This window comes from Sturnira hondurensis, unplaced genomic scaffold, assembly GCF_014824575.4.
Source record: "Sturnira hondurensis isolate 20B ecotype Veracruz unplaced genomic scaffold, ASM1482457v3 Scaffold0006213, whole genome shotgun sequence".
Lineage (NCBI taxonomy): Eukaryota > Metazoa > Chordata > Mammalia > Chiroptera > Phyllostomidae > Sturnira > Sturnira hondurensis.
This window is the reverse complement of record NW_028078844.1, coordinates 4001838-4028866: the sequence shown is the minus strand read 5'-3', so window position 1 is coordinate 4028866 and position 27029 is coordinate 4001838. Positions and strand designations below refer to the sequence as shown.

The window sequence follows — 27029 nt, the reverse complement described above, 5'->3', positions numbered from 1 at the left end:
GGGTCCAAGCACAAAATAAGTTTGTTTCCCAAGGTTTTACAGCCCATTGGCATCATCCTGTTTACCAGACCCTGACTCAAAAGGACTCTCAATGACATCCCAGAAATGTTATCTGTAAACCATACCTTTTTTCTTTGATATGCATCCTTATGCAAGCTAAACTCAATAAAAGCCCATTGAAAGAGAGACTAAAGGCCTTTCTCCTCTGAGAGGCTGGTCAGCCTTTACCCTCCAAGCAGATCATGTCTTGGTAGATTTATTCTCATCCACAGCAGCCAGAAGAGCTCTGTAGGTGGAGCTCCCCCGCATCACGTAGTGTATGATTCTACTTACATGAAATGTTCTGAACAGGCAAATCCATATTATGGACAGAAAATAAGCAGTTGTCAGAAGCTAGGGAGAGGGAGGAGAAATGGGAAGTGACTGCTGATGTGTACAGTGTTTCTTTCTGAAGTGATGAAAATGTTCTGGAATTAAATAATAGTTATGGTTGAAAACCTTAAATGTGCTAATTAATTAAATATCCTGAAAGTCACTTAATTATATACTTTAAAAAGGTAAATTTTATAACATGTTAGTTAAATCTCATTTTAAAAATTATGTCATTGAAGTTTCCCTCTGTCTTGCACCATAACAGAAGGACATGAGAGGGGTGCTGGGCTGGATGAAAAGGTGAAAGGATTAAGAAAAAAAATTGGAGACACAAACAACAGCATCATGATTACCGGAGGAAAGGGGACGAGGGTGGTAGATGAGAGTATAGAAGACATAAATGGTGATGGAAGGAGACTTGTCTTGGGGGTGGTGAACACATAATATAATATACAGATGATGTGTTACAGAATGTGTTACTGAAACATATAATTTTATTAACCAATGTCACCCCAATACATTTTAACATGCTAACACATTCAGCAAAGAGGAAATAGAGGAATCATTCCTCAACATAATAAAACCCATTTATGAGAAACCTACAGCCAACAAAACATTCAATGAGCAAAAACTAAAAGCTTTCCTCTTAAGAGCAGGAATAAGATAAGAGTGTCCACTTTCACCACTGTTATTCAATATTGTACTGGAAGTTCTAGCCACAGCAATCAGACATGGAAAAGAAATAAAGGCATCCAAATTGGAAAATGGGAAGTAAAACTGTCATTATTTGCAGACAACGTAATAGTGTACATAGACAACCCTACAGTCTCCACCAAAAAAACTACTCTACTTAATAAGTGATTTGGCAAAATAGTGGGATACAAAGTCAGTATGTAGAAATCAATGGCATTTTTGTACACCAGCAATGAAATATAAGAAAAAGAAACTAGGGGAAAAACCTGTTATACAAACAAGAAAGATAAAGTGCCTACAAATAAATTTAACCAAGGACAAAAAGGTCAATACTCAGAAAACTATAGAACACTGAAGAAATAAATTAAAGAAGATACAAATAAATGGAAGCATATACAGTGTTCATGAATTAGAAGTACTAAAACCATTAAAATGTCCATACTACCCAAAGCAAACTGCAGATTTAATGTAATCCCTTTTAAAATACCAATGGTATATTTCACAGATCTAGAACAATATTTCAAAAATTTGTATGGAATGAAAAAAGACCCTAAATAGCCCCAGCAATCTTGAGAAAGAAGAACAAAGTAGGAGGGACCACAATACCTGATATAAAACTATACTACAAGGCCACTGTAATCAAAACAGTCTGGCACTGACATAAAATCAACAGAACAGAATAGAGAACCCAAGCCTCTATGGTCAAGTAATATTTGACAAAGGGGACAGAAGCATAAACCTATTCGAGGCTTAAAAATAGCCTCTTCAATATAGAGCTGGGGGAACTAGACTGGTACATGCAAAAATATGAAACTAGACCACCAACTTACACCACATACCAGAATAAACTCAAAATGGATAAAAGACAAGTAAAACTCATGACACCATATAATCCTAGAGAAAAACAAAGGCAAGAATATTTCAGATATTCTAATTTTTTTTTTTAAAGAAGGACATAAGACACTAAAATGCCACATGAAACACAGGCCCCAAAGCTGCAGTTCTTCAGAAATACATGTCAGTCTCACTGTGAACATGGGTGCTGAAAACCACATCATTCAAAATGATGACTTAAATTATATCCAACATAGCATAGCCACATGTAAACCTCTAGCACTAAATACACCAATAATAACATAATAAAATACTAAATATTTCACTAAGCTACTACAAAGCTAAAATTCCAAATTCTTATACAGGAAGGACTAGCCCTTGCTGCAATCAAAACATATAATATCAATTCAAATTGCATAAAAATGCAAAATGGCATTACTAGAAATAAAATGAATTAGGCAACATTATAAATGGTGTCTAAATAAAAATATTTTATTTATACAAATCCCTTCACAACCAAGGCATTTTTCCAAAGTAGTAGTTTTAGCACATTAGTAGAAGTAGAAAATTTTCTATATTTTATCTTAAATATATTCTCAACCAGAAAGGCAGTTTCCTTTTTAATTTTTCTCCACATATTTCTTTCTTTTCCTTTGGGAAATATTTTCAAGGTGTCCCTGAATTACAAGAATAGAAACATACTTGATAGGTCCTACTTGTCAATCAAGCTGACAGCTATAAAATAAAATTAGCTATTCTGCTAACATTTAACTTTTAAAGATGAATTTTTAGCTCTAGAATTTAATCATGTGAGTGCTTCTTAAATAAAAAGATGATGGTGCCTAGTTAATTATCTCTCTATGCCACTGCATATTAATTCACATGGCTCTTCCTCAAGGATACTATCGTAATAGGGAAATGTTGCTATGTAAAATATTTGAATAGCCCAATAATTGGTGCATTTTGTACTTTTCACAGCAAAGTTTTGGTAATGGTAATTCTAACAATAATTAATGAGAGAAAAATCTAATCGTTCAATTTTTATCAACTTCAATGAATTTTGAAAGTAGTCTCGAGATGCAGTTCATTAAAATGTACACATATCAAAGAAAAGAATATGCTCCATTTTTAGAGTCTTGTTAGCTTAGGTAGTAAAGGATGTACAGTAGAATCGGATATGATCGGTTTAATTAAACCCAGTTGCTAAAGACTCACTTCTTTGAAGTTTTATTCTCCTTTGGTTAGTGTCACTCATCTAGTCACTAGATTTTGTCACTTCTCTATTCCCTAAAAGATTCCAATCTGAGACAGGACCTGGTTTCCAAAGTGTCTGACTACTGACATGAATAGTATTACATCACAACCCAAGGTCCTGAGCTATGGTTATTAATAGCTCATATGCACACACTCACATGAATTTTCTGATTTATTTTAAAGAATAAACTTTTATCTTTGTAATTTAAAATATAAGGACAGTATTATATTCCTTAAGTGCTATCATAATGGATTATTTATAGAATATAATTATATACTAAATTGCAGTTTTCTACACCTTCTGAATATTTGGTACCAAGCACATAATAGTTCCTTGATAAATATTTTAGATTGAAAAGCAATGTATGATAAAATGAATAAATATTAATTAAATAAATGTTAAGATATCACTTTTTTTTATTTGTCAGAATGAATACTCTGTATCAGGGCATCAGTTTTAATTTAATTGAACAAATATACACAAATTGTTTGCACTATAATATACAAATGACATAGTCCTATAGATGAAAATTCTCACAGTATAGTTCATAATACACAAAATATATAAACAATTTACTTGATGTATTAATATCAATACTTGGGTGTGACAAATGTTATACATTTCCTACAGAAAAAGCAAATAATTACTATTAAAGAAAATGTGAGTATTAGAGATGACATAATAGAAGTTGAGCTGGACAGAGAAAGAATAGAACAGGAAAACAAACACACAATACAAATAAAACCAAACAAAAATACCATGGCTAAAGTAAAAATGCAACAATATGCAGAATAGCAATTAGTCTAGTAGGCTTAATGCCATAACATTATGGTGGGATGTTATTTATTTAATTGGGTTTAAGTTTGAAAAGGTAGTTTGGGAACAAATTAAAGGAACTAATTAGGATTTAGCCCTTGTTTTGTAGGCGATGGGGAGCTAACAGGGTGGCTATGTTGTTGTTAGGTCATAAACAGAGAAGCATAATACAGCATAGCTAGAGGGAAAGCTTTAAACAAAATGACAATTCTGTGTTAATAATAAAAGAACTTTTCTTGACACATGTGGGCAAACTGGGGAGGAGAGGTAAAAGAGAGAATTAAAGCATTTGATAAAAAGACTACGTTAGAATGGGGTGTGGAAGAAAGGCTGAGATTGTTCATATTGATGTCTTCCATCATTTCATTTAATTAGAAAGGAAATTATCTGTTGAGAATAAAAGTAGCAAGATTGAGAGTCAACTTTAAAGACAGTAAAAAAAATATTTGCCATAGTAATAGCTATGGGATAGTAAAATGATATCCCTGAAAATTTAGGGACCAGCTAAGTTCAGAAGGTACGCATTTTTAACAGATATTTAATCACCATGATTATGTCATTTTCTCCATTGATGTTCATTAATTCCAAGTCAACAATTTTCTATTTAGGTAGTCTGGTATGATGAAATATAAAGAAGAATAAAACTAGAGGGCTGTTAGGAAGAATGTCGAGTGAGACAAAACGATGGAATCTTGGCTAGATGAGGTATTATGGATTGGATGGTGTCTTCCCCCAGCCCAAATTCATATGCTGAAATCCTAATCTCCAGTACCTCAGAAAGGAACCTTGTTGGATCTAGTTTCACTGCAGATGAAATTGGGTAAGATGAGGTCATACTGAGGTAGGGTAAACCCTTAATTCAATATGACTGGTATGCCTATAAACAGAAGAGATTGGGAGACATGGATAGACATGCACAAAGGGAGAATGCCATGTGAAGACTGGAGTTATGCTGCCAGAAGCCAAAAAATTACAAGAACCTAGGAGAGACACCTAAAAGAGATCCTCTCTAGTGCCTTCAGAAGGATTCACGACCCTGCCGATGCCCTGACCTCAGACTTCTGGTTCTAGAACTGTGACACAATTAATTTCTATTATCTTAAGCTGCCCAGTTTATTGTACCTTGTTAAGCAGCCATAGTAAATTAATACAGAAGACAAACATGGCCAAAAATAAATAACAGACAGAAAACCTAAGCATGGATAAGGGTTGGAGGTCAGTGATCAACGGAAATGATAGAATAGGAGCTTTCAGACGAACAGGAGATTGTGATTAGGGAAGGACATTAGCAGTTGGATTCTAGAATCGGAATAGATCTAAGCAATGATGGATGATAAGTTCTGAGGCATGGCTGTGTGTGAATTTCTGAATTGGGATGTAACAAGATGCTAACATGGAACTATGATTTATAAATGTTTATGAACATAGATTTATAATTTTCATAATCATCCCTTAGAAGAGCTTCTTATTAAGTTAGTAGTACCTATAATTTGAGATTTGGACAAAATGAAAAAAATAAACACTGTTATTTCTTTGACATATTTAAAGATAGCAACAAATATGAAAAATAATAGAAAATATTCATACCTGAAAACTCATCAATACACATCAAAAAGAAATATGCTGTTAGAGATGAGATGAAAAAGCCATGGGGATTCAAAAGGCTATTCATTTACATATTAGTGTTTTTTCTTCCCAAGCTAACAACCTACACAGCTACAGAGTAGGAAATGTTGAAGGTTAGAAGAAGAAATTTACTTGTTAATTTTGCCAGAATTCTAGTAAATAATTGTCGCAAAATCATCATAAGAGGATCTGGCAGAAAAAAGATTCAGGAACTGGAAGGAAACAATTACTAGTTTTTAAAAGAATTAAAATGAAACAGTAAAAAAAGTAATGTTTTGTTAATAGAAACATAACACTCAAGAGGTCAAAATAATTGGATGTCTGCCACAGAGTTGTGCAACATTTTCTACTTCGTTTATACAGTAATCTCAAAAACATACATTCAAAATGAAAGAACTTCCAAATTATTTCTCCTTCTGGTTGCCCTTTATGGTCTTCAATTGTAAATATTTGAAATTTACAATTTCCTTGGTAAATTTCAAATACTGAGAGTCCACTGCTAACTATTCACATAATTTTATACCTGTTTTATTGCATGTGTTATGAGAGAGTTGTCCTTCAAATTTTCTTTTAAAATTTTAAAATTACCAATTCTTATTTATAACTAAATTTCCTAAGCTTCTATATAATTACCCTTTTGTTATTTATTTCTGGTTAGTTCTGGCTGAAGTAGAATATAACAAGAAAATAAAGAAATTTCAGCCCCAGTTCAGTAAAGCTGAAAGCTTAATTTAAAGTCATAATTGCTTTACCACACAGCAGCAGCAAATCGCAGAACATCAGGAGTCTTCAGAAAAACGCATTTGGCTCTAGAATCTGGCCTTCACTGGCCATAAACAAAGCCATAAAGCTGGATAGAAACATGTTTCCCTGAGACGATGTTTTTTTTTCTTTTTTTTTAACATTTATTTTTTATTTTTTTCCAATTTTTTTATTTAATTATTTTCAAGTACAGTTTTCTGTCTATTACTCCCATCCCGTCCCACCCCCCATCCTCCCCCCTCCCTCCCATTTCCACCCTTCTCAGTTGTTGTCCATGTATCCTTTATATAGGTTCCTCTAAATTCCTCCCTTATTTCCCCTGAGATTCCCTCCCCTCTCCCCTCCGGTCACTGTCAGCCTGTTCTCTATTTCAGTGTCTTTGGTTATATTTTGCTTGCTTGTTTGCTTTGTTGTTTAGCTTCCTGTTAGAGGTGAGATCATATGGTATTTGTCCTTCAACACCTGGCTTATTTCACTCAGCATAATGCTTTCCAGTTCCATCCATGTTGTTGCAAAAGGTAGGAGCTCCTTCTTTCTTTCTGCAGCATAAAATTCCATTGTGTATATGTACCATAGTTTTTTGATCCATTCATTTACTGACGGGCACCTAGGTTGCTTCCAACTCTTGGCTATTGTAAATTGTGCTGCTATGAACATTGGGGTGCATAGGTTCTGAGACGATGTTTTGAATCAAAATACCAATCTACCTGAACACACTAACAAAGTTTTTCAACTTAACATTGGGGTGCATAGGTCCTGAGACGATGTTTTGAATCAAAATACCAATCTACCTGAACACACTAACAAAGTTTTTCAACTTAAAAGAGGTCATTTTGGAGCAAATATTTGAAGGCACAAACAATCCTTAAAGCACCAAACCTAAAGGTAATCTTTGCCATAATTGTTTATGGCTGATATATTATGCTTAGACTTCTGATAGAGTCTAAATTTTTAAAATATAGTAGGAGTTTTGCTTCCCTGAGTGTTACCTTTTAATATTAAGATGAGTGCTTTCACAAATTAGAGTTAAAACTGAAAGTATGAGAAAAGAAAACCTGTAAAAAATAATGTTTGGATATAGCTTGCAATAATAGCTAAATAGTGAAAAGTGGTTTTAATACAACATAGAATGCTCCATTGCATAGAGTAAGACTTCACACTGTATCATAACCTCATAATATACACTCTCATAATGAAGCAGCTCCAATTTATTTCATTATACTTTTTGTTAGCAAATTACTAATCTCTGTCTCAAACAGTAGTGAAATATGAGCATGAGATACAGTTAGTATGTTTCAAAATGACATGATTCTGAATATGAAAAAAATAGAGAAAGAGGAACATGAGAAAATAAGATAAAAAGAACAGAGACTACTACAAATTATACAAACACCAAAAGTCACTGCACCTACACCAGGTAAATTATATGGCAAAAACTTTGCAAATATAAAAGAATATTGACTTGCACAGCAAAAGATCAGAGAGAAACTATGTAATACAAAGATATAATAACTATCAATGTCATAACAACTAAATAAAATTATCTTCAGTTGGTAAAATTTAATTCAATTAATTGAGCCTGCATGTCTAGAACAGCAAATAATTCCTGCGACCAATAAAACAGTTATAGTTTGACATATTTAGGCCCCAGAAAAGGAACACAAGTTTAAATGCAGATATTTACCAATGCTGAACAATTATCATAAAGAAATTATTTTCTGGACTAAATGACACCTAGTAAATTTAATTCCTTGATCTATTTTATATATAATGCAGTTAAGCTAATTCTAATATTTTACATTTACAGGTGTGTTCCTCAGAAAATGTTTCATTGATAGATATGTATTCAGTGCCATTTTATTCTTAGACTATGTATCTCTGTTTTTTTCCTCTTTTTCTTCTTAAAGCAAGCCCTTTCACATTTGTTGCAATACTGGTTTGGTTTTAACAAATTCCTTTAGCTGTTTCTTGTCTGGGAAGCTCCTCATTTCTCCTTTGATTTTAAATGATAGCCTTACTGGGTAAAGTAGCCTAGGTTTTATTTCTTGCTTTCAATTACCTTAAGTATTTCATACCACTCCCTTCTGGACTGAAATGTTTCTGTTGAGAAATCAGGTAACAGTCCAATTGATGCTCACTTGTCAGTAAATACATGCTTGTCTCTCTCAGCTTTTAGGATTCTCTTTTTGTCTTTAAGCCTTGTTGTTTTAATTATGTCTTGTTGTAGGCCTCTTTGGGTCCAATGTGTTTGGGACTCACTGAGCGTCTTGGAATTACAACTCTTTTTCCTTCACCAGATTAGGGAAGTTTTCAGTCATTATTTCTTCAAATAGGTTCTCAATCCCTTGCTCACTCTCTTCTCCTTATGGATCTCCCACGACACAGATGTTGTTACGCTTCATGTTGCCCCAAAGGTTTCTTAAGCTCCCTCATTTTTTTAAATCCTTTTTTCTTTTTGCTGCTCTGCTTGGGTGTTTGTTTCTACCTTGTCTTCCAAATCACTGATTCAATCCTCTGCTTCATCTAACCTGTTTATTCCTTCCTGTGTATTATTTATTTCAAATATTGCATTCTTTTTTCTGACTGCTCCTCTTTTTAAAGATTTCAATGTCTTTTCTCATGCTGTTGAATGTCCTTAATAATCATTACTCTGAACTCTCTGCCTGATAAACTGCTTGCCTCCATTTCATCTAGTTTGTCTTCTAGAGAATTCTCTTGTTCTTTCACTTGGGGCCTGTTTTTTTCTCTCCCCTTTGTGGCTACTTTTTTTGTATTTGTTTCTATGTATTACATAGATCTGCAAAGACTCTGTTTCAGCCCTTTGTCAAACACTGCCTACGACTGACCTTGGGCAACCTGTTTGGAGCTATCAGCAATCTATGGCTTGTGATCCTTCTGCTGGGCCTAGGTGTATGCAGAAAAAAGACTGTGCACCAAGGCCAGCTTTTACTAGCACTAAACCCCAGGGGAGGATGAACTAAAGTCTCAGAGCTTCAAGAGATTAGCCTCGATTGTTACACTAATCACTAATATAGCCTAAACTTTACTCAGCAGCCTGGCTTAAGTACCACAGGATGGGGCAGAATAATTCTTGTGGGTGGGGCCATTGCTTCCTCTCAGGCTGATGCCACTTTGAGAGGAGCCCTCTGCCTGAGGAAGATGGCTTCTGCAGTATGGGCAATGACTCAACACTGGGATCTTAGCAGCTGTTCCTTCAGTTCTCTCCAAGAGCCACTAATCTCAGATTCTCCTCAAGAGTCTCTAGTCTACTATGCTCTCCCTCTGCTGGAGCCCAGGGTAAGTGGCATTGACCTTTAAGAGGCTCTCTGAGTCTCTATCCATCTCCTCCTGGTGGACAGAAACCCTGCTGCTTTTCACAGCTGTTATGTTATTTGGGCTCCTTTTCCAGTTCTAGTGTTGTAGGCTAGGAAGCCCAGCTTGGGTGTAGGCCCCACACTTCTCTGGGGGAACCCCCTGACTGCTAAAATATCCCTCTAGGACTTCAGGGGCCACCTGTGGGAGCTTAGACAACCCTCTCATTCCTCCTCTGCTCTTCCTACCAGTTTCGTTGTGGTGAACTGGTTTCTTCTGTCTGTCCATGGTTATAAGGCTTCTCTCTAGCTGGCATTTAGCTGTTGATTCCAGATGCTTTTTCTGTAATTTAGTTTTAAATCCAGATTGGTCCTGGGAGGAGGCTTGTGCAGCTTCCCTTTCTCCTCTGCCATCTTGGGTCCACTGCTCGCCAGGAAGTGTGTTTAAAATCTGGAGAGTGGTAGGCTCACTTACTCTCCAGGAAAGGCTCTTACCCCCACCTCAGAGGTCTGTTTGGAGCATGCTGGGTGCTGCCATTTTGACAAGAAAAGGGACCTTGCCCCATAGGCCCCTTGGCTGGTGGCCCTGAGCAGAGCTGGAGCATGAGGCAACCACTGACCCATGGACTCTGCACCCTGATGCCTTTGTCACTGCCTGCAGTGAGCTTCCCCCACTCAGGGCCCACTGACCAAGCTGAAAATGTTTTAATTCCCATCAATTCCTTCCCACTTAACTTTCACAGTGATGATTTGTGACTCATTAATCAGAAATTTGCTCATATTAATTTCCGCCAGTATAGTTTTCTTTTTGACTAGTATTCTAGAAGCCCTCATTTCCCTGGCCAAGTGCTTGTCAGCACAATTGTGTCATATAGATGTGATGTTCCTGCCAATTTTTAGCTGAGAAAAATTTTTACCCTGTTCAGTTTTAGGCATTGTCTGCTGAGTAGTCCTTATAAAGTATGTAGGAGAGAGCTTGTGCTTAGTTTACTTTTACACTATGTTTATGAGTTTTTAAAATTATAGACACCTATCAAGAAGGAAAGAAAAATAGTCCTTGATGGCACTGTCTGTATAACTCCCATTGATACTAAAAATGAATACATATAGTAATTCATGTGCATATGGAAAGTTTAAGCAAATTTAAACTTCAAGCTTAAAAGCACAACAAGCCCTTCAGAATTATCTAGTATCGACAGTTTTACATATGTTACTCATAACAATATTATTTGATTATCTGAGTAATTAATTCTTAGGTAGCCCATAGAAAAATGAAAAGTACTTTTCTGCAATTGAGAGAGAAAGGAAACCTGAGGAAACTCTGAGGGCAAGGGAGGCTAGGAATGAGGGAAACTTACTCAGAAAGGAAGGTAAACAGAATAGGAACAGGAGGCAGAGAACAACACACAGGTCTGTGGAAACAACTGACTCAAACCTTATGAAAAATACACCATTTGTTTTCTTTTGTTCATATCTGTACTTTTTCTTAGGTAAGATGCCAAGCATGCTGAAATGTCGAAACATAGGCTATTGACTATTTGACATAGCTTTCAGATGAACTAACCACCAAGGGAAACAAGTTGAATGGAAACCTGGAGTTTGAAAATCTGGGTGATTGATTGAATTTTTTGACTGAATGAATTTAAGTGACCAGATGTTTGGTATTGTGTAGAGAGAATTTTGACTTAATGAGAGCCAAGAAAAAAAAAACCAGATTAGTATTTGGCACTCCTGCAGTTAGTCTGCAACTCAATTACATAGTTTTGCACATGAGAGGAATTCAGTAAATGCTTGCTGGCTGAATGATCAAACCATTTTCCTATATTTTTCACTTCCAATCAGTGCTTTGGTTATTATAAATATAAAAGTAATCTTGGATAACCTAATATGCAAAAGAATCAATTGATACCATCTGGAAAATTCTATGTCCTAAAGAGAAACATTTTTTTTTATTCTCGGTTATAGTTTTAAATCTCTGTTTTCTTGGTTTTGAATTACTGTCACAAAGAGGAGATCATATCTTCTATTTTTTATGAGAAGCTAATATTATAAAAGTTTATATTTCACTATTATTCACAACTTATTTTTTTTTCTTTAGAAATGTTGAAATTTTTAAAATTACCAAGTTTGGGATCCTAATCTTAAATGCAGGCATAATTATTCTCATTATTTCAACATCTCCATGTACAGTATAGTCAATAGAGTTTGCCAAAGATTAGGATGCCTTCAAGTCATTGCCCTGCTATTACATCTGAATATTCCTTTCTTTAAAAAGAGAGACGAGCAGTAATTTTTTCAAGGAAGATTAAAGTTATTACCTTAGTCATAAGATTAGAAATTATATGTTATAATCATATTGTAGGAGGTGGTGTAAGGTAGTGGTTAAGAGCATGGACTTGAAAGTCAGATTTGAATTCCTATTCTGAATCTACTCTTAGTCTTATTTACCTATTTGCTCTTATTTGACAAGAACTTCCTTAATCTTCTCAGTCTTGGTTTTATTATTTGGGAAAAAAAAAAACGGATAGCATTCCTGGCTGGTGTGGCTTAGTAGACTGAGTGCTGCCCTGTGGACCGAAGATTTGTGGGTCCATTTCCCAGTTGGGACACACACCTGGGTGGAGGATAAGGTCCCCAGCAGGGGGCATGTGACAGGCAACCACACACTGATGTTTTTCTTCCTCCTTCTCCCTCCCTTCCCCCTCCCTTCCCCTCTGTCTAAAAGTAAATAAATAAATAAATAAAATCTTAAAAGAGAAATAAGGATAACAACTGATTCGTGATCCATGATTATATTAAGGCTTAGCACAATAACATGCAGTACATATATTAGTCCCTGGCCCATCTGCAATTTTACTTCCCCTGTTCTCAGTTATCTGCAGTCTACTGAAAACACTAAGTAGAAAATTCCAGAAATAAACAATTCATAAGTTTTAAATTGTGAGCTGTTCTGACTAGCACAATGAAACCTTATGTTATCATACTACATCCCCCGGGATATGAATCACTTCACTGTCCAGCTTATACACACTGTACTCGCTACCTGCCCGTTGGTCGCACAGTAGTCATTTTTGTTATCAGATCAGCTGTCACAGTACTGTAATGCTTGTGTTCAAGTTAACACTTATTTTACTAAATAGTGACCCCAGAGCACAAAAGTTGTGATATTGGCACTTCAGATATGCCAGAGAGAAGCTGTAGGGGGCTTTCTTAGGTAAAAAGGTAAAAGTTTTTGACTTAATAAGGAGGTTGTTAAGATCTATGGTAAGAACAAATTTTCTATCCATGAAATTGCCTAATTTATAAATTAAACTTGATCACAGGTATATGTACAGAAAAACATAGTATCTATGGGGTATATATATATCGCAAATATCAAAATATGCTTAACACACATAAATGTAAGTAAATTAACTACATGTGTTTCCGTGTGTGTGTGTGTGTGTGTGTGTGTGTGTGTGTGTAGAAAGAGAGCAAGGAAGAGGGAATGTGTGCACACATTCTAGCTTAGCATGACGCCTAGCACATAGTAAACACTTATGAGAAGCAAGTCTTGTTAAGTATTCAGGTAACAGTTTCACTCTGGTTATTCTGATGACGTATTGACCAGTTTGGTGTAAGGAAAGACCTGTTTTTTTTTCCCGAGTAGATATATCTATGTTCAAAATTAGTTCTGCAGTTGACTAGCTGGATAATCTTGGTCAATTTATGTAAACTTCTAGATCTCAAATTGTTCAAATGCAACAGAAAATGAATAAAACTTACTTTGCAGGGTGTTGGGGGGAGTAGAAAAAAGAGATAAAGTATATAAAACAGCTGGCACAAAGCTGACATGTAGAAGATGTAAGATATATATTATTTTTTCATGATCTTACTTATATTCTTTAATCCACTGAGGTCTTACTTCTTGAACTTTATAGTACATAAAAACTGCATTTGTGACCATGATAGGGTTGTGTGGATTAAATGAGATGATATATAAACTATCAAACCAACCTCTGGCACAGAGTTGGTTTTCAATGTCTCTCAACTTCACAAAGACATTTACAAAATGCCCTAGATATATACAAAGCCTACACACGCCAAAATAATCTAGGTCTGAATATACATTTTAAATATTCTAAGAAGAATTTAAAGTTTCAGCCAAATGTTTCCAAAAACCTAACAAAATATGCCAATATTAAGACAGAAACATTATTGAGAAAAATCCAAGTGCCATTTCCACTTGCTAACCATGTCAGTCATTTACAGGTGCTGGTTCATTGGAATGTAATTTCTGGGAAGATCAGGGCCATATTTAATTTGCTTTCCTTTACATCCCCAGTACCTAACCAGTTGTCTAAAAGACAAAAAGTATCCAAAAACGTTTGTTGAATAAATGAGTAAAAGTCACTCCAAGCAAGGTTCCAGCCATGATCATTCAGAATCAGGTTGCATCTGAATAAGAACAACAAACCACCTTTGAAGTAGAAGTCTTTCACCCTCTGGAAGATTCCATGCATAGTCTGGACCTATTTTCCTGTCCACCTGTTAATTACACAGCTATTTGGCCATCAAAATAACTCTTTTACTTCAACAGGTCTCCCACTAGGACCTATATGCAAGTGTTTCAGACATCGTTGTTTAAATTGTCATATTTCCCCAAGAGTGAGGTCTCGATTAATGAGGTCTTACTAACTTTATATTTTTATGGTTGGTTTAACCTTTGAACACACATTAAGGGCAAGTGATAAAGCAGAAAACTTCCTTAGAATAGAATCTACATGTAAATTTGATCTTATGACATTTGCATACAAGGTGACAGTTTCTGATGCAGTAGGAAGCATTACAAATGTGCAGAAATCAATTCAGCCATTAGGAAAAAGCAACAGTTGCTAGGAAACCACATTCTAAATAAAGACTATTACAGTAGTAACCCAGACAATTACCATATGCCTGACATGACATCAACACAAAGCTTAACAGATTTTCAAACGCACTTGTGACACTGAATTGTTCACACCACATTTGCAACTCAGCTGATTAAACAGTTGCTTTTCAATGACTCAAAATTCAATTGTAGGGACAGGACAATACAAAATCAAAGTGAGTTAATAACAATGAAAGATGCCTCCTAGGGCTTACCAAGTCTCTCCTGCATACAGGATGCATGCATCTCTTGGTACAAAGTGTCTCACAATGTCACTTAATTGAATGAAGTCCACTTAATATTTAAAAGAATCTACTTTTCAAACCAGCATATCCTATTTCTATATAATTTTATATTCAGAGAAAAAAGCTTTTAAGAAAATACAAAAAGGGTACAGTGTGGTTATGGTTAGTTGGTAAGTTATAGGTGATTTTGACTATCTTTTGTGTGCTAATATTCAGGACTCATTTTTTCTTAGTTTCAGAACCCTAATAAAATTACTTTGAAATAATTTTTAAAATTTTGTTTGTAGCTAGGTATGAGATTTGGAGACAGAATGACCAATGACATAAAATCTAACAGTGTGGTTAGCATGCAAATACCACATTACTATCTTACGAATTAACCTGTCTTGTTATTTTCCCATCACTTTTGATATTGTCAGATTCAAGTTGTTAATGTTAATGTGTGCATATGACTGTTAGCCACAAAAGAGATTAAGCTAAACTGGTAATAAGAGATAAAAAGCTCTCTTGCTCAATAATGCCAGAAAAAGGGACCATATTCCAAAAGGTAATGGGCTAACCTCCCCTAAAACCGGTTGGAAGAATCTGTCTTAAAGTCTCCTTAAAAGTGAGTATTGGTAAAGCAGAGATTTTTATCTTTATATAAAACTCAGATAAATAAAAATGAGCTGCCTAACTACCTGGAGGCTTCACACTTCTAAAGCACACCACACAAAATTCAAATAAAAAAATAAATGCCTTTACTAATGTAACTTTTAACCTTTTGTTAGGACATTGCATAAATACTCTTGGGAAGGGGGAGGGGGGAGGGCTGCTCTCCCGAGACAGGCTAAAATAAATGAATAGATTATAACATCTTTAGGAATATTTACCCTATGAAGATATTATTTAACAGGGAAACTGTATAAAATATTGAAATCATGTCTCCACTAAAAATCCATTCCTCTTCTAAAACGTGGAAGTGTGAAGACCACTGCACAAAATCAAACTGAGCAATTACGTATTTTTACATGCACAGTGTTATGCAAATCAACTTAGCTTTTCCTTTCATTGCTGCTTTTCCTTTTCCTTTCACTAATGTATTATTGCTGTTTTTTCATGTAGCAAAAAATGCAAATACCTTCACAAAGAACTGCTTGGAAAATCTGACAAACAAAACACTTCAACAAGGCCAGCGCCTTTTTGAAATGTGTGCCTGATAAACTATTTTTTGATAGACTAAAAATATGATTAAAAGCCTGTGGTGATATTAGAATTAGTCATGATAAAATATAAAAGCCAAAATAAATTAGTAATGGAATTTTATCTCATTGACATACTCATTACGTATATAATAGTGTGCATTAAATCATTATGCTAATATCTTACAGAGGGATTGTAATATAAGGCCTTAAAGGGTGCTCTATTAAAGCTCAGCTGTACAGCACCATGCCAAAAGAGTACTTCTAACACTAAAACAAATGTTTTATTCAATACATAGAAATAATTAACTAGAATATAAGACACAATCTTTAAATTCAAAGACTACCCTATGGAAAAAACATAATACACCACTATAAAATATTCATCTTCTGCATTACAATCCACAGTAAAAAATAAACAAATGGGAAAATAATCTGAGAAAAAAACAGTGGGAAAAGATAGCTAACAGATGCCCCCAGTGCAATCTGGCTGGTGATCTTAACTGTCAAAATAGTGGTGGGATAGAACGCATTTCCTTCCCACACATGTAACTGAACTTATCTCTCTTGATTTCTAATTTAAAAAATTAGCCTTGTTTCAGTGAATGGAGTGCTGGCACGCAAAGCAAAAGGTCACTGGTTCAATTCCCAGGCAGCACACATGCCTGGGTTGTGGGCCTGGTCTCCAGTAGGGGGCGAGTGAGAGACAACTACACTTCCTCTCTTTCTCCCTCCCTTTCCCTCTCTCTAAACATAAATAAATAAAATCTTTAAAAAATGAAAAATTAGCACCTTGGGTGGGATGCTTCTAAAATAAATTACTTCCATTCTCTTAAAGAGAATGTCTAATATTAATTTAAATATTCTTGAAGACTACAGCCATGGAAGTCTAACTTTTTAGAATAGTAAGTTACTAAAGGCAATAGGGAAACTTTGACATTATAAAATGTATTTAGCATGCTTTTATTTAACAGGTCTGTACAGTGTAGCAATTAGGAGCTCAGGCTATTTTTTATATTTTTGTCTTGCTTCATTTGTAAAATGGAATTAATGGCAATAATTCCTTCATAAGATTTTTGTGAGACTTAAATGAGTGATGCCATGGAGAGAACTTGGAACAGTAACTGCCTGGCATACCTTTACATACTTCAATAGAAGTTATTTCTTATTTTCTGCAGTAGGTAGTCTAAATACATGTTTCTGTCTTTTCCATTTAAAAATAATTTCATCTGTGACTTGGGTTGAAAATAGGCATAAATGTAGATTGGTAAGGATGACTCATTGTTAGTAAGATAAATCACATAAAAATATACATCACGTTCGTTAAACAGCCATTTCCAGTAAAAGCGAATTACATAACTCATCAACCCTCTGCAGGTCAGCTCACAGAGCAATAAAAAGATTGGCAGGGAAACACAGGGAAAGATAAACCGGGGGAGAGGGAAGCACTAATCCAAGCGTGCTTGTCCACTATAGACATCATCTGACTTCAGAAGGGACTAAGATGGAGAGAACATGAGCAGTAATTTTTGACAACCCCACGGGACTACAGGGGCAAGGATTGCCAAAGGGGAGGCCTTAGGAAACCCTCTTACTTTGAGAGGAGACCCTGACAGGCCATATCCCAGGTATAAGGGCAATACCACTAATATAAGGTGAAGCAGAAGTAGATTTCATCTCACAGAGACCGAACCCAGTGGTGACTGCTAGAGCTCCCAGCAACTTGGGCCAGAAGCACATGTAAAATCTCCCTACAGGGGTGGTAACATCATTCTAGGTCTTGAATTATTTCTATAATTTTTAATATATAACCCCCAGCACTCAAAACAAAACATAGTTAGGCACACAGGAGACAAGTAACATGACTAAAAATTAAGTGAAGGAATAAACAATGTAATAAACCATGTGTGTTCTAGAGCAAGGGTCCCCACCCCTGCTGGGAACCGCCGCACAGCAGAAGGCCAGTGGCAGTCAAGCAAGGGCAGCTTCATCTGTGTTTACAGCCACTTGCCATAGCTCACCTTACTGCCTGCCTGAGCTCTGCCTCCTGTCAGATTAGTGGCAGCATCAGAGTCCCAGAGGAGGCCAATGCCTTCTGTGAAGGGCACATGCCAGGGAGATAGGACACAGGCTCCTCATGAGAATCTAATGCCTGATGATCGAGGTGGAGCTGAGGCAGTGATGCTCACCCTGTATTTGATAAGCTGCAAATACAGATTATCAGTAGCACAGAGGTTTGACTGCGCAGAGACCACAATAAATCAATCGCTTGCAGACTCATATCAAAACTCTATCAGTGAGTGGTTAGTGACGATTAAGCTGCATCCGGTGGCAGGCTACAAAGTCACCTCCGCCCACCATTCTGTCTGAGGAAAAAATTGTTTTCCACAAAGCTGGTCCCTGCTATCAAAAAGGTTGGGGACTGGTGCTCTAGAGAATGGCTTTATCAAGCAAAGAGTTCAAATTAACTACAGCTGATATAGTTAAGTAAAAACAATATAAACATTTGTCAGATAAATAAAAACTTAAAACACTATAAATTGCTATAAGCGACATTAAGCACTAATGTGCTTAACAGATGATTTTCACGCATGATTGAGGGGAGTGTTAGTGAGTTAGAAGACAGATCTGAAGAGAATATATAGACTTAAGTTCTGGTAATTAAACAGAAGCAAAATACAAAAGAATCTGTTGTCACCTTAGCTACTGGTAAACTTTCACTGAAAAAATGCTTAAATATATTATTTTTAAAAACAAACATATTTCTTGTATGAAATAAATCCACTATTAGAATAAATCAATTAGAAACATTTTGCCATAAATCTTACCAGTAATATTATATAGTATCTTTGTATATTATTGCTGTATTAAAACAATGATTTACTAAAAATGTCACTATGTACCTTATCTAGGAGATTAAAAGTAATTAAAGTGTTTATAGCATAAACATGAGAAACAAGGATAACTGGGCTCTCAGTACGTTAACAGTGCCTTCATAGAATGTAGGCACAGTTTTTTCTGATTATTTAGGTTTACCATCTTAGATATAGATTCTAGAAGTAGAACATTTCAAATAAGAATACACACTTTAGAGGCCCTGGCTGGTGTAGCTCAGTGGATTGAGCATGGGCCTGCAAACCACACGATCGCGGTTTGATTCCCAGTCAGGGCACATGCCTGGGTTGCAGGCCAGTTCCCTGTTCCCAGCAGGGGACGCATGAGAGGCAACCATACATTGATATTTCTCTCCCTCTCTCCTTCCCTTCCCCTCTAAAGATAAATAAATAAAATATAAAAAGAAAAGAATACACACTTCAGGATGAAAAGTACTAATTGGAATTTTGTAAGTAAACAATTATCAAAGAATCACAGACAATCCAAGTTATCAAATACTTTTTCCTTTTTATAAATACAATCTTGGGCTGTTCTCTCATGAGGTTAATTAAGCATTGCAATATTTGCAAATAGCATAACCCTTCAAATATTAAAATAACATCAGATTTCCTTTATAAATAATAACTATTTTTAAATTAATTGGAATACATTTATTTCATAATCTCCAAAAATCCTGTAAACTCATTAAAAGACTTACTTGAAGCTTAAAGAGCTAGAATTTAATGTGTTACAGTACATGTAAATTGTACATTGATATTCTTGCCTTTGAACTAGGCAGTAAGAAGAAATTCATAGCATCTCCCTGCTTTGCAACTAAGATTGCTAAACATGTTTGTATTACAACATGATCACACAATGTTTCTTTAAATTCTATTTTGCAATCTCTGTAGTTGCCTCATTATATAAAATCTACTGTTCTCTGGATGAATGAAGAGAATTTGCTTTTGTATGCTTATGTAATGAAATTTAATGAAAATATTTTTAAAAAACTAAAACCCAGAAGTATAACTTAGATATCTGGACACACTAACTCAGGCTTCTTCAAAAGCTTAAATCATGAAAATGTTACTTGTCTTTCTACTATGTGTTTAGTCACATAGTCTAGTCACTCCTCAACTCAGATTCGTTTCCTTACTACTTATTTTTTGATTTGCATTTATTGATTTTTAGAGAGAAGGAAGAAGGGGGAGAGAGAGAAGGGGAGAGCGAGGGAGGAAAAAAGGGAAGGAGAAGGTGACATTTGTTGTTCCACCTACAATATTTTGCTATGTATAATGCACACATTTTTGCCCAAATTTTTGAGGAAAAAATAAGGATGTGCATTATACATGGGTATATGATTATATACCATGGATATGATAATCCCATGAATAATGCTCACAAAAATGTGGGTGCATATTATGCACGAGAGCACATTATACATGGCAAAATACAGTATTTCTGTATTCATTGGTTGATTCTTGTATGTGCCCTGCCTGGGGATCAAACCCACAACCTTGGCAAATCGGGATGACACTCTAACTAATGGCATTGTTTAGCCAGGGCCCTTCACTATTTTTTTTAAACACAAAAAGCACAAACAGTAACAAATGTTTTGTTATTTTAATCAAAGAGTGCTAAACTTTAGTAAAAGTTAGTCTTTCAGCACTAAACACTCTATTTAAAATACTTTGGTAAGATTAGGTTCATAAGTTAATGAACAGCATGAAATTGTATACTTTTCCAGGGAAATCACCGTATAGCTAGTTAAAACAGAGGACAGAACATCTGATTTTATTTTTCTTCAGTTGCTATTGTTTAAGATTTAAGAAAATCAGATTTCTTCTTAAGAGGGGAAACATGGAATAGGCTAATGCTAACATTTTCATATATTTAGCCAACAGAATAAACATCATATTGATAAAATATAAGTTCTTAATTACTGTTTTTAAAAGCAATTTTAACTAAAGTCACTTTGGGCTGAATTTTCAGAATTTATCATATAAATGGACCATATTTGTGAATTATGCTTTGTAAATACTGTCTAGAACTATCCTCTGAGTTTCATTAGCATACTTACAGAAAAGTAATTTGCTTGGTATTATAAACTGAAGAAGTGAAATGCTATAGTCTCTATTTTCTTTTTAATTAAAAAGTTAAACTAGTCATGCCCTGGCTCGTGTAGCTCAGTGGATTGAGCGCAGGCCTGCGAACCACACAATCACGGTTTGATTCCCAGTCAGGGCACATGCTTGGGTTGCAGATCAGTTCCTGGCAGGGGACACACCAGAAGCAACCATACATTGATATTTCTCTCCTTCTCTCCTTCCCTTCCCCTCTAAAGATAAATAAATAAAATCTTTTAAAAAAAAGTTAACCTAGTCAATTCTACAGTTAAGGATTCAAGGACGTTACTGATCATTTGTAAGCAACTATAAATGACAATCCAGTTTCCTATTCCCCACCATGACAAGTGCCTCAAAATTTTATGTCATATAAAAATTATCAATCTATTTTTTAAAATTTGAGAGGTTTGGGGAATTTTGAGCAATTATTATTATAACTCAAATGGCTTAAATTTTATGTAGCCTAAGAATTTGGACAGTTTTAAGAAAATAATAAACAGTTCACATATCAATTCTAATATAACACCCAAACATTTTTAATGAAAGACTATTTCAATAAGTTTAGAAGTATTCCCATAGCACCAAGTTAGAAGCCCATTGAAAATCAAATTAATATTCTCCCCAAATCCCAAACCATACAGATAATAGAAATTAATAAGAAACTAAAATTATTAAGGTGGTGTTATTATTTTGAGTTTTCTTTCTGTATTCTTCTTAAATCATTATGGACATTTCCCCTTCTGATTTAATAAGACAATCTGATTCATAAGACAGAGGCAATTTTATATCCCACAAATGGAAACAGATGATAAATTTATAGCATACTGTAAAACACATTTCCCTGGTTTCATTATTTGGTCATTTAAGTTTGCTTTGAAAATGATGAATCAATACAAACACTGTATCTCTTATAAAATGAAATTTAACATAGAAAGACCATCCCAAACAATAACACTGCCCAGCTGGGAGTCTTGAAAATTTAAGAACTAGTATAAATTCAATGTGGAATGTGTACATTTTCACTTGCAGCAGATCTGAGACACCTTCCTTTTGCTTGTTTTTCCTGACAGTTTTTGAAGTGCCATTCATACACTTGACTACTAGATAATTATGTCCTGAAGGGACTTAAACTAGAGTTTCTTACATGGTCTGTAACTTTTTATTTTCACCAGTGGTGGGAGTCTTTGTCTTTAAAATTTTTTCAAGTGTAAATATGTATGTGCACATTAAAGAATAGTAATAAAATAAATAATTTTGGACTATAACCCCTATGTCCACTTTCCCTATTGCATGTCTCCTGTTGCCATTATTTTTCTTTCATTTGGAGTTAAGCACCATCTTTAATTTTGTATTAATTATTCTTTTTCCTTCCTAACTTTTTCCATCAATGCAGGTATTTCTAAATAGAATGTATTCTCAATTTTCCAAGTTTTTAAATTTAATTAAATGCAATAATACTACAGTATTGCTCTATGACTTGCTTTTTAAAAAAAATCAATATTATGTTTTTGGCATTCATCCATGTTGAAGTCAATAGCTAAAGTCATTCATTTGCCCAACTGTATGGGATTCCAAGGCATAAATATATCATAGTTTATCCATTTTATTAAGTGGATATTTCAGTTATTTCCAATTTGAGAATATTATGAGAAGTATTGCTGTGAATAATCTTGTGTGTGTCTTCTGCCACACATACAAGTATTTCCCTGAGACCTGCAACTAGGAGAGAGATTGCTGGGTTGTAAGAAAAGCACAAAGTAAAATGTACTAGTTAATGCCAAGGACATTATACCATTTGTAATCCCACCAGCTGTGTATGAAATTCCCTATTGTTCCATATCCTCACCAATAGTAGTACTGTAAGACTCAAAATTGTGCCAAACTAGTAGGCGAGAGAGCATAGGATTATCAATATATATTAATCTGATTACTGATAAGATTAACCAAAGATACTTTTATTGGTTAAAGATGTTACAAAAAATTCTCCTACTTTGTGATTGTCTTTTTACTTTCTGTAGGTGTTCCCTGATAAACAGGAGGGTTTTAATTTTAATGTAGTAAAATTTATAATACTTTCCTTTGTGATTTGAAAATTTTTAACATTACTACTTGCAAAAATAGTTCTCCATTCTAAGTCAAAAAATCTTAATTATAAATTTGTAATTTTATAGTATGATCTTTCACATTTAACCCATTATTTGGATTACTATTACTGAGACTTGATTAACGTCTTTTAATAGTTCCAAAATATTTGCTTTTTGCATTCCCTCTATTAACTCCATTTGGAACCCCAGTTGAAAATATATCACATCTTCTCACTTTCTCCTCCAAGATTCCTCCAGGTTTTACATTTTATATTCTCTGACTCATATTTTCCCACTTTTAATTCTATGAACTTAATTGTGGGTAATTTCTTCAGTTCTAATTTTCAGTGTCCCAATTTTTGCTTCAGCTGTGTCTAATCTGCTCTTAAACTGATCCAATGAGTTCCCTTTTTTTAAGTATTATGCTGATTGCTTACAAGTTCTCTGGTTCTTTTTCAAATCTACTGTTTCTGCCTCACATTTTAAATTTTCTCTTTTATCTCTTTAATTATATTAAGCATTGTCATTTTGATTCTGCCTGAAAATGTTGATATCTGATAACATCAGATCTGTTTTTCTCATCTACTGTTTCTATGGGTTCTTAGCTATAGTACTTGCTTTCCAGTGTGTGTGTTTTTTCTTTGTTTGCTTGTTTTATTTTACTTTCCTTTGACTGTAAGCCACTGATTTTCCAGCGCACACTATCTGTGGAACTTGGTTGAAGATGAGATTGATGTTGTCTTCCTCCAGGGAGGAAATAGTGTTTCCTAGTTTCCTACTATCACTGTTAATGACAGAGCACTTAATTTAAATTTACCACTTAAATGTTCTCCAGTCTGTACCCAAAATGTGATTGTCACATTTCTTTTTTCTTTATACTTGTTTTGTGGTTAACAGTCTTTTAAAAATTTTATACTTAACCCTGCATTTTAATAAATCAATCATAAGCGACAGAACTAGAAATATACTCACATCGTAAGGCTTTATTTTCTGTAATTTTTAATACACAGTTAGTGAGCTGGTATAAAAGGTCTGCCTTAAATTCCAGGTTACTTCTCCAAATACAAGATTTCTGGTTCATAGCAACAGCACATCTGGGACCTACCAGGTTATAGCAAATCTATAGCTATGTGACCTAATACATCCCCAGAGGTAGACCCCAGGCTGCAGATAGCCATCAGTACCAAAAAGAGTACAACAAACCAGAGGTTAAATTTTCCACTTTAAAAGTTTCCTTAGTTATTGGGCTCCAACCTTCAAACTCTATCACAGAAAAATTGTAGAAGCAACCCTGAAGCCTGAGGCTTCATGAGGAAGACCTACCTGTACACTACCCACAGGCGGTTGTCCAGGTCTTCCATTTCCTTGCTTCTCGGTTTCTCGTTTTTTTGGATTATTCCTCAGACTCTGATTCTTACCATCATTCTTACTTGGATTTGGTGACTTGGTTACTAAAAGCAAGTTATTCTCCTTGGTCTAACCCTTAAGCTCCTTTTTTCTCCTCCATGGTAATTTACCATCTACACACCTTTTCCTATTTTACATCATTTCCTTTTCTGGACCTATGAGTCATCTCTAGCTATTCCCCATCCGCCCTGCACACCCAACTTATCTAGATGTAAGTTACAGTATGTAGAATTCACAAGGGAATTAATCACTTCCTTCAGTAAAACATGCATTACTACTAAAAGTATATGTTGATAGTGACCTGAATTGGTCTTCCATCAGGTGTCAGCACCTCTTCCGAAAGTTCCATCATCTTCAGAGCCATCAGAGCGATGGGCTTAGCGTGGCAGAGGCTTTTCCTGTGGAGTCCTGCAGCAACACAGTACGCATCACCTATTGTTTCCACCTGCAGCAATCAGACAAATTAAATGCAAACATATGATAATGAGCCAGAAAAGAAATGATTAGTTCTCTGCAATCACAAACGTTGCTAAAAAACATGTCAGCAAAACATCGATAAATTAAGCAATTAGACAACTGAGTGTAATCACAGCAGAGTTTGCAAACAGCCACAGCCAAATACTGACATCTCACTCTGAGGCTGTTCATCAGCATTATCACCATGGACGATCATTGGAATAGAGAACAATAGATATAAAACAATTATCATCTGTGAAAATAGAATTGTCAGTATTTTACCTGGGCAATTTCTAAAAGACGACCGTTTTCAAAGCTACCCTCTCATCTTCCTCAAATCTTCAGTATTAGTTATACTTAAGAGATGAGAAATTGGTGTGCAAGAATCCACCCATAACCCTACAATTAAAAAGTTAGCAGGCCAGAACCATGTTCTAATTCTATTGTCAGCATCCATTCTGAATTGCCATTACTCTTATTCAATATTTTAAATATTTACCCCAGGTTAAAACCCCCAAATTTCCAAGTATAGAATATAGCATAAAAATTAAATACATTTTATTTTGAGAGGAAAGTTCACTTGTTATCCAAAGTAAATATAATGGTAAAATCCTCATGCTAATATTTTAATTAGAACAAAGTGATGAAATATGGTATAAATGCTCAATTTCAATATCACTATTTCTCTGAAGCCCTCCTTGGCCATCTATTAGTTTGTAGTAGATCAAATCCTAATCCTTTCTTCTATTCTGTTTCAGCACTTTCCACACCTCTTTGCTATGGCTTTCATCACATGCCATAATCAATATGTATTAATGTATAATCAATATATACTCCCAATTACGATGTGAACTCTTTAAAAACAAGACCATATGTTTTCCATCTTTGTATTTATAGGGTCAACTATAGGGCCAAAAAAGAGATATTTAATGAACATCTACCAAATGAAAAAGTAAACTGCATAAGTTGTACTGCATTACATTCTGTGAGCACTAATTGAGACAATATAATGAGAATACTTAAGAAGCTCATGGGACTAGGAATGCTAAAATTATCAGAATCCTATCAAGAAATATACATCAAAAATGATTACAACAGACTCAGACATATGGTGAAGTTCAAAACTTTCACTTCAAGACCTGTTTTCTGATGGAAAAAAAGAAATAAAATTATAAGGTAGGAATAATAGAAAATGCAATATGAGTGTGAAAGGGTTTATTCCAAAGACTAAAATATACTTCCCCCACAGAATTTCCACTGAGAAAAACACCCAGCAAATAATAAATGTCTAATGTGTGGCCATATACCATCCCCCACCCAGAAACACAAATTCCTTTGCTAATTCTCACATTTATTTCATCCTTTTGTATTTCTACATGATTTAAAATCTAGAACACTGTTAGCTACATCCTTTGAAACTGACTTTCGACTTTCAGATATTAGGACACATAGGCAGTCACTTATTTGTATAAATTGAATGGCCTCACAGTCACTCTGAACATTCACGTTCCTGGAGCATGATCTCTTTGAAAACCTTATCATCATCATTTTCCTCTGCAGCATTATCTCCATGATCTTTTCAGCAAAAGTTTATTGAGTTCCACTAAATATGTATTTCTAGAAGTTGTATCAATAGAATAAAGCTTAGGGGGGCAGGGCTGGGAATACAAGAAAGATAACTGTACCTGAACAAGAGTTAAATAAAATAAATAAATAAATAAAATTAAAATAAAATAAAGCTTAGTTATGTGCAACACTTTCTCCATAGGAGTATGTAATGTAATAGCGTATAGAAGATGGACGAGTATGGTACCAGTTGATATAATACATAGATCTAATGAAGTGCAAGATAAGTATATGCACAATATAACAAATTCATATTAAAATCCATATGATCACATAAGATTTTAAAACATTTAGTTTGAAAACATTTGAAGTCAAGATAACAATTGGAAAAAACAGAATCAAGTATCAAGAAATAGACATTAAAAAATGGATGGCTCTTTCTTTCATATGTCTATGGGTCTTTTGTATGCCTTCCTTGGAGAAGTGTCCTTTGCCCATTGTTTAAGTATGGA

The 27029-nt window shown here is 34.8% G+C and overlaps 1 protein-coding gene across 1 annotated transcript in view; it reads right to left on the bottom strand.

The window, feature by feature from the left end:
- Window positions 1-27029, bottom strand: part of GUCY1A2 (guanylate cyclase 1 soluble subunit alpha 2) — a 311211-nt gene that overhangs the window by 53126 nt on the left and 231056 nt on the right. The window contains exon 6 of the mRNA XM_037047730.1: window positions 24797-24940. Coding sequence (XP_036903625.1) covers window positions 24797-24940 — 144 coding nt within the window. The remainder of the gene's footprint in view (window positions 1-24796; window positions 24941-27029) is intronic.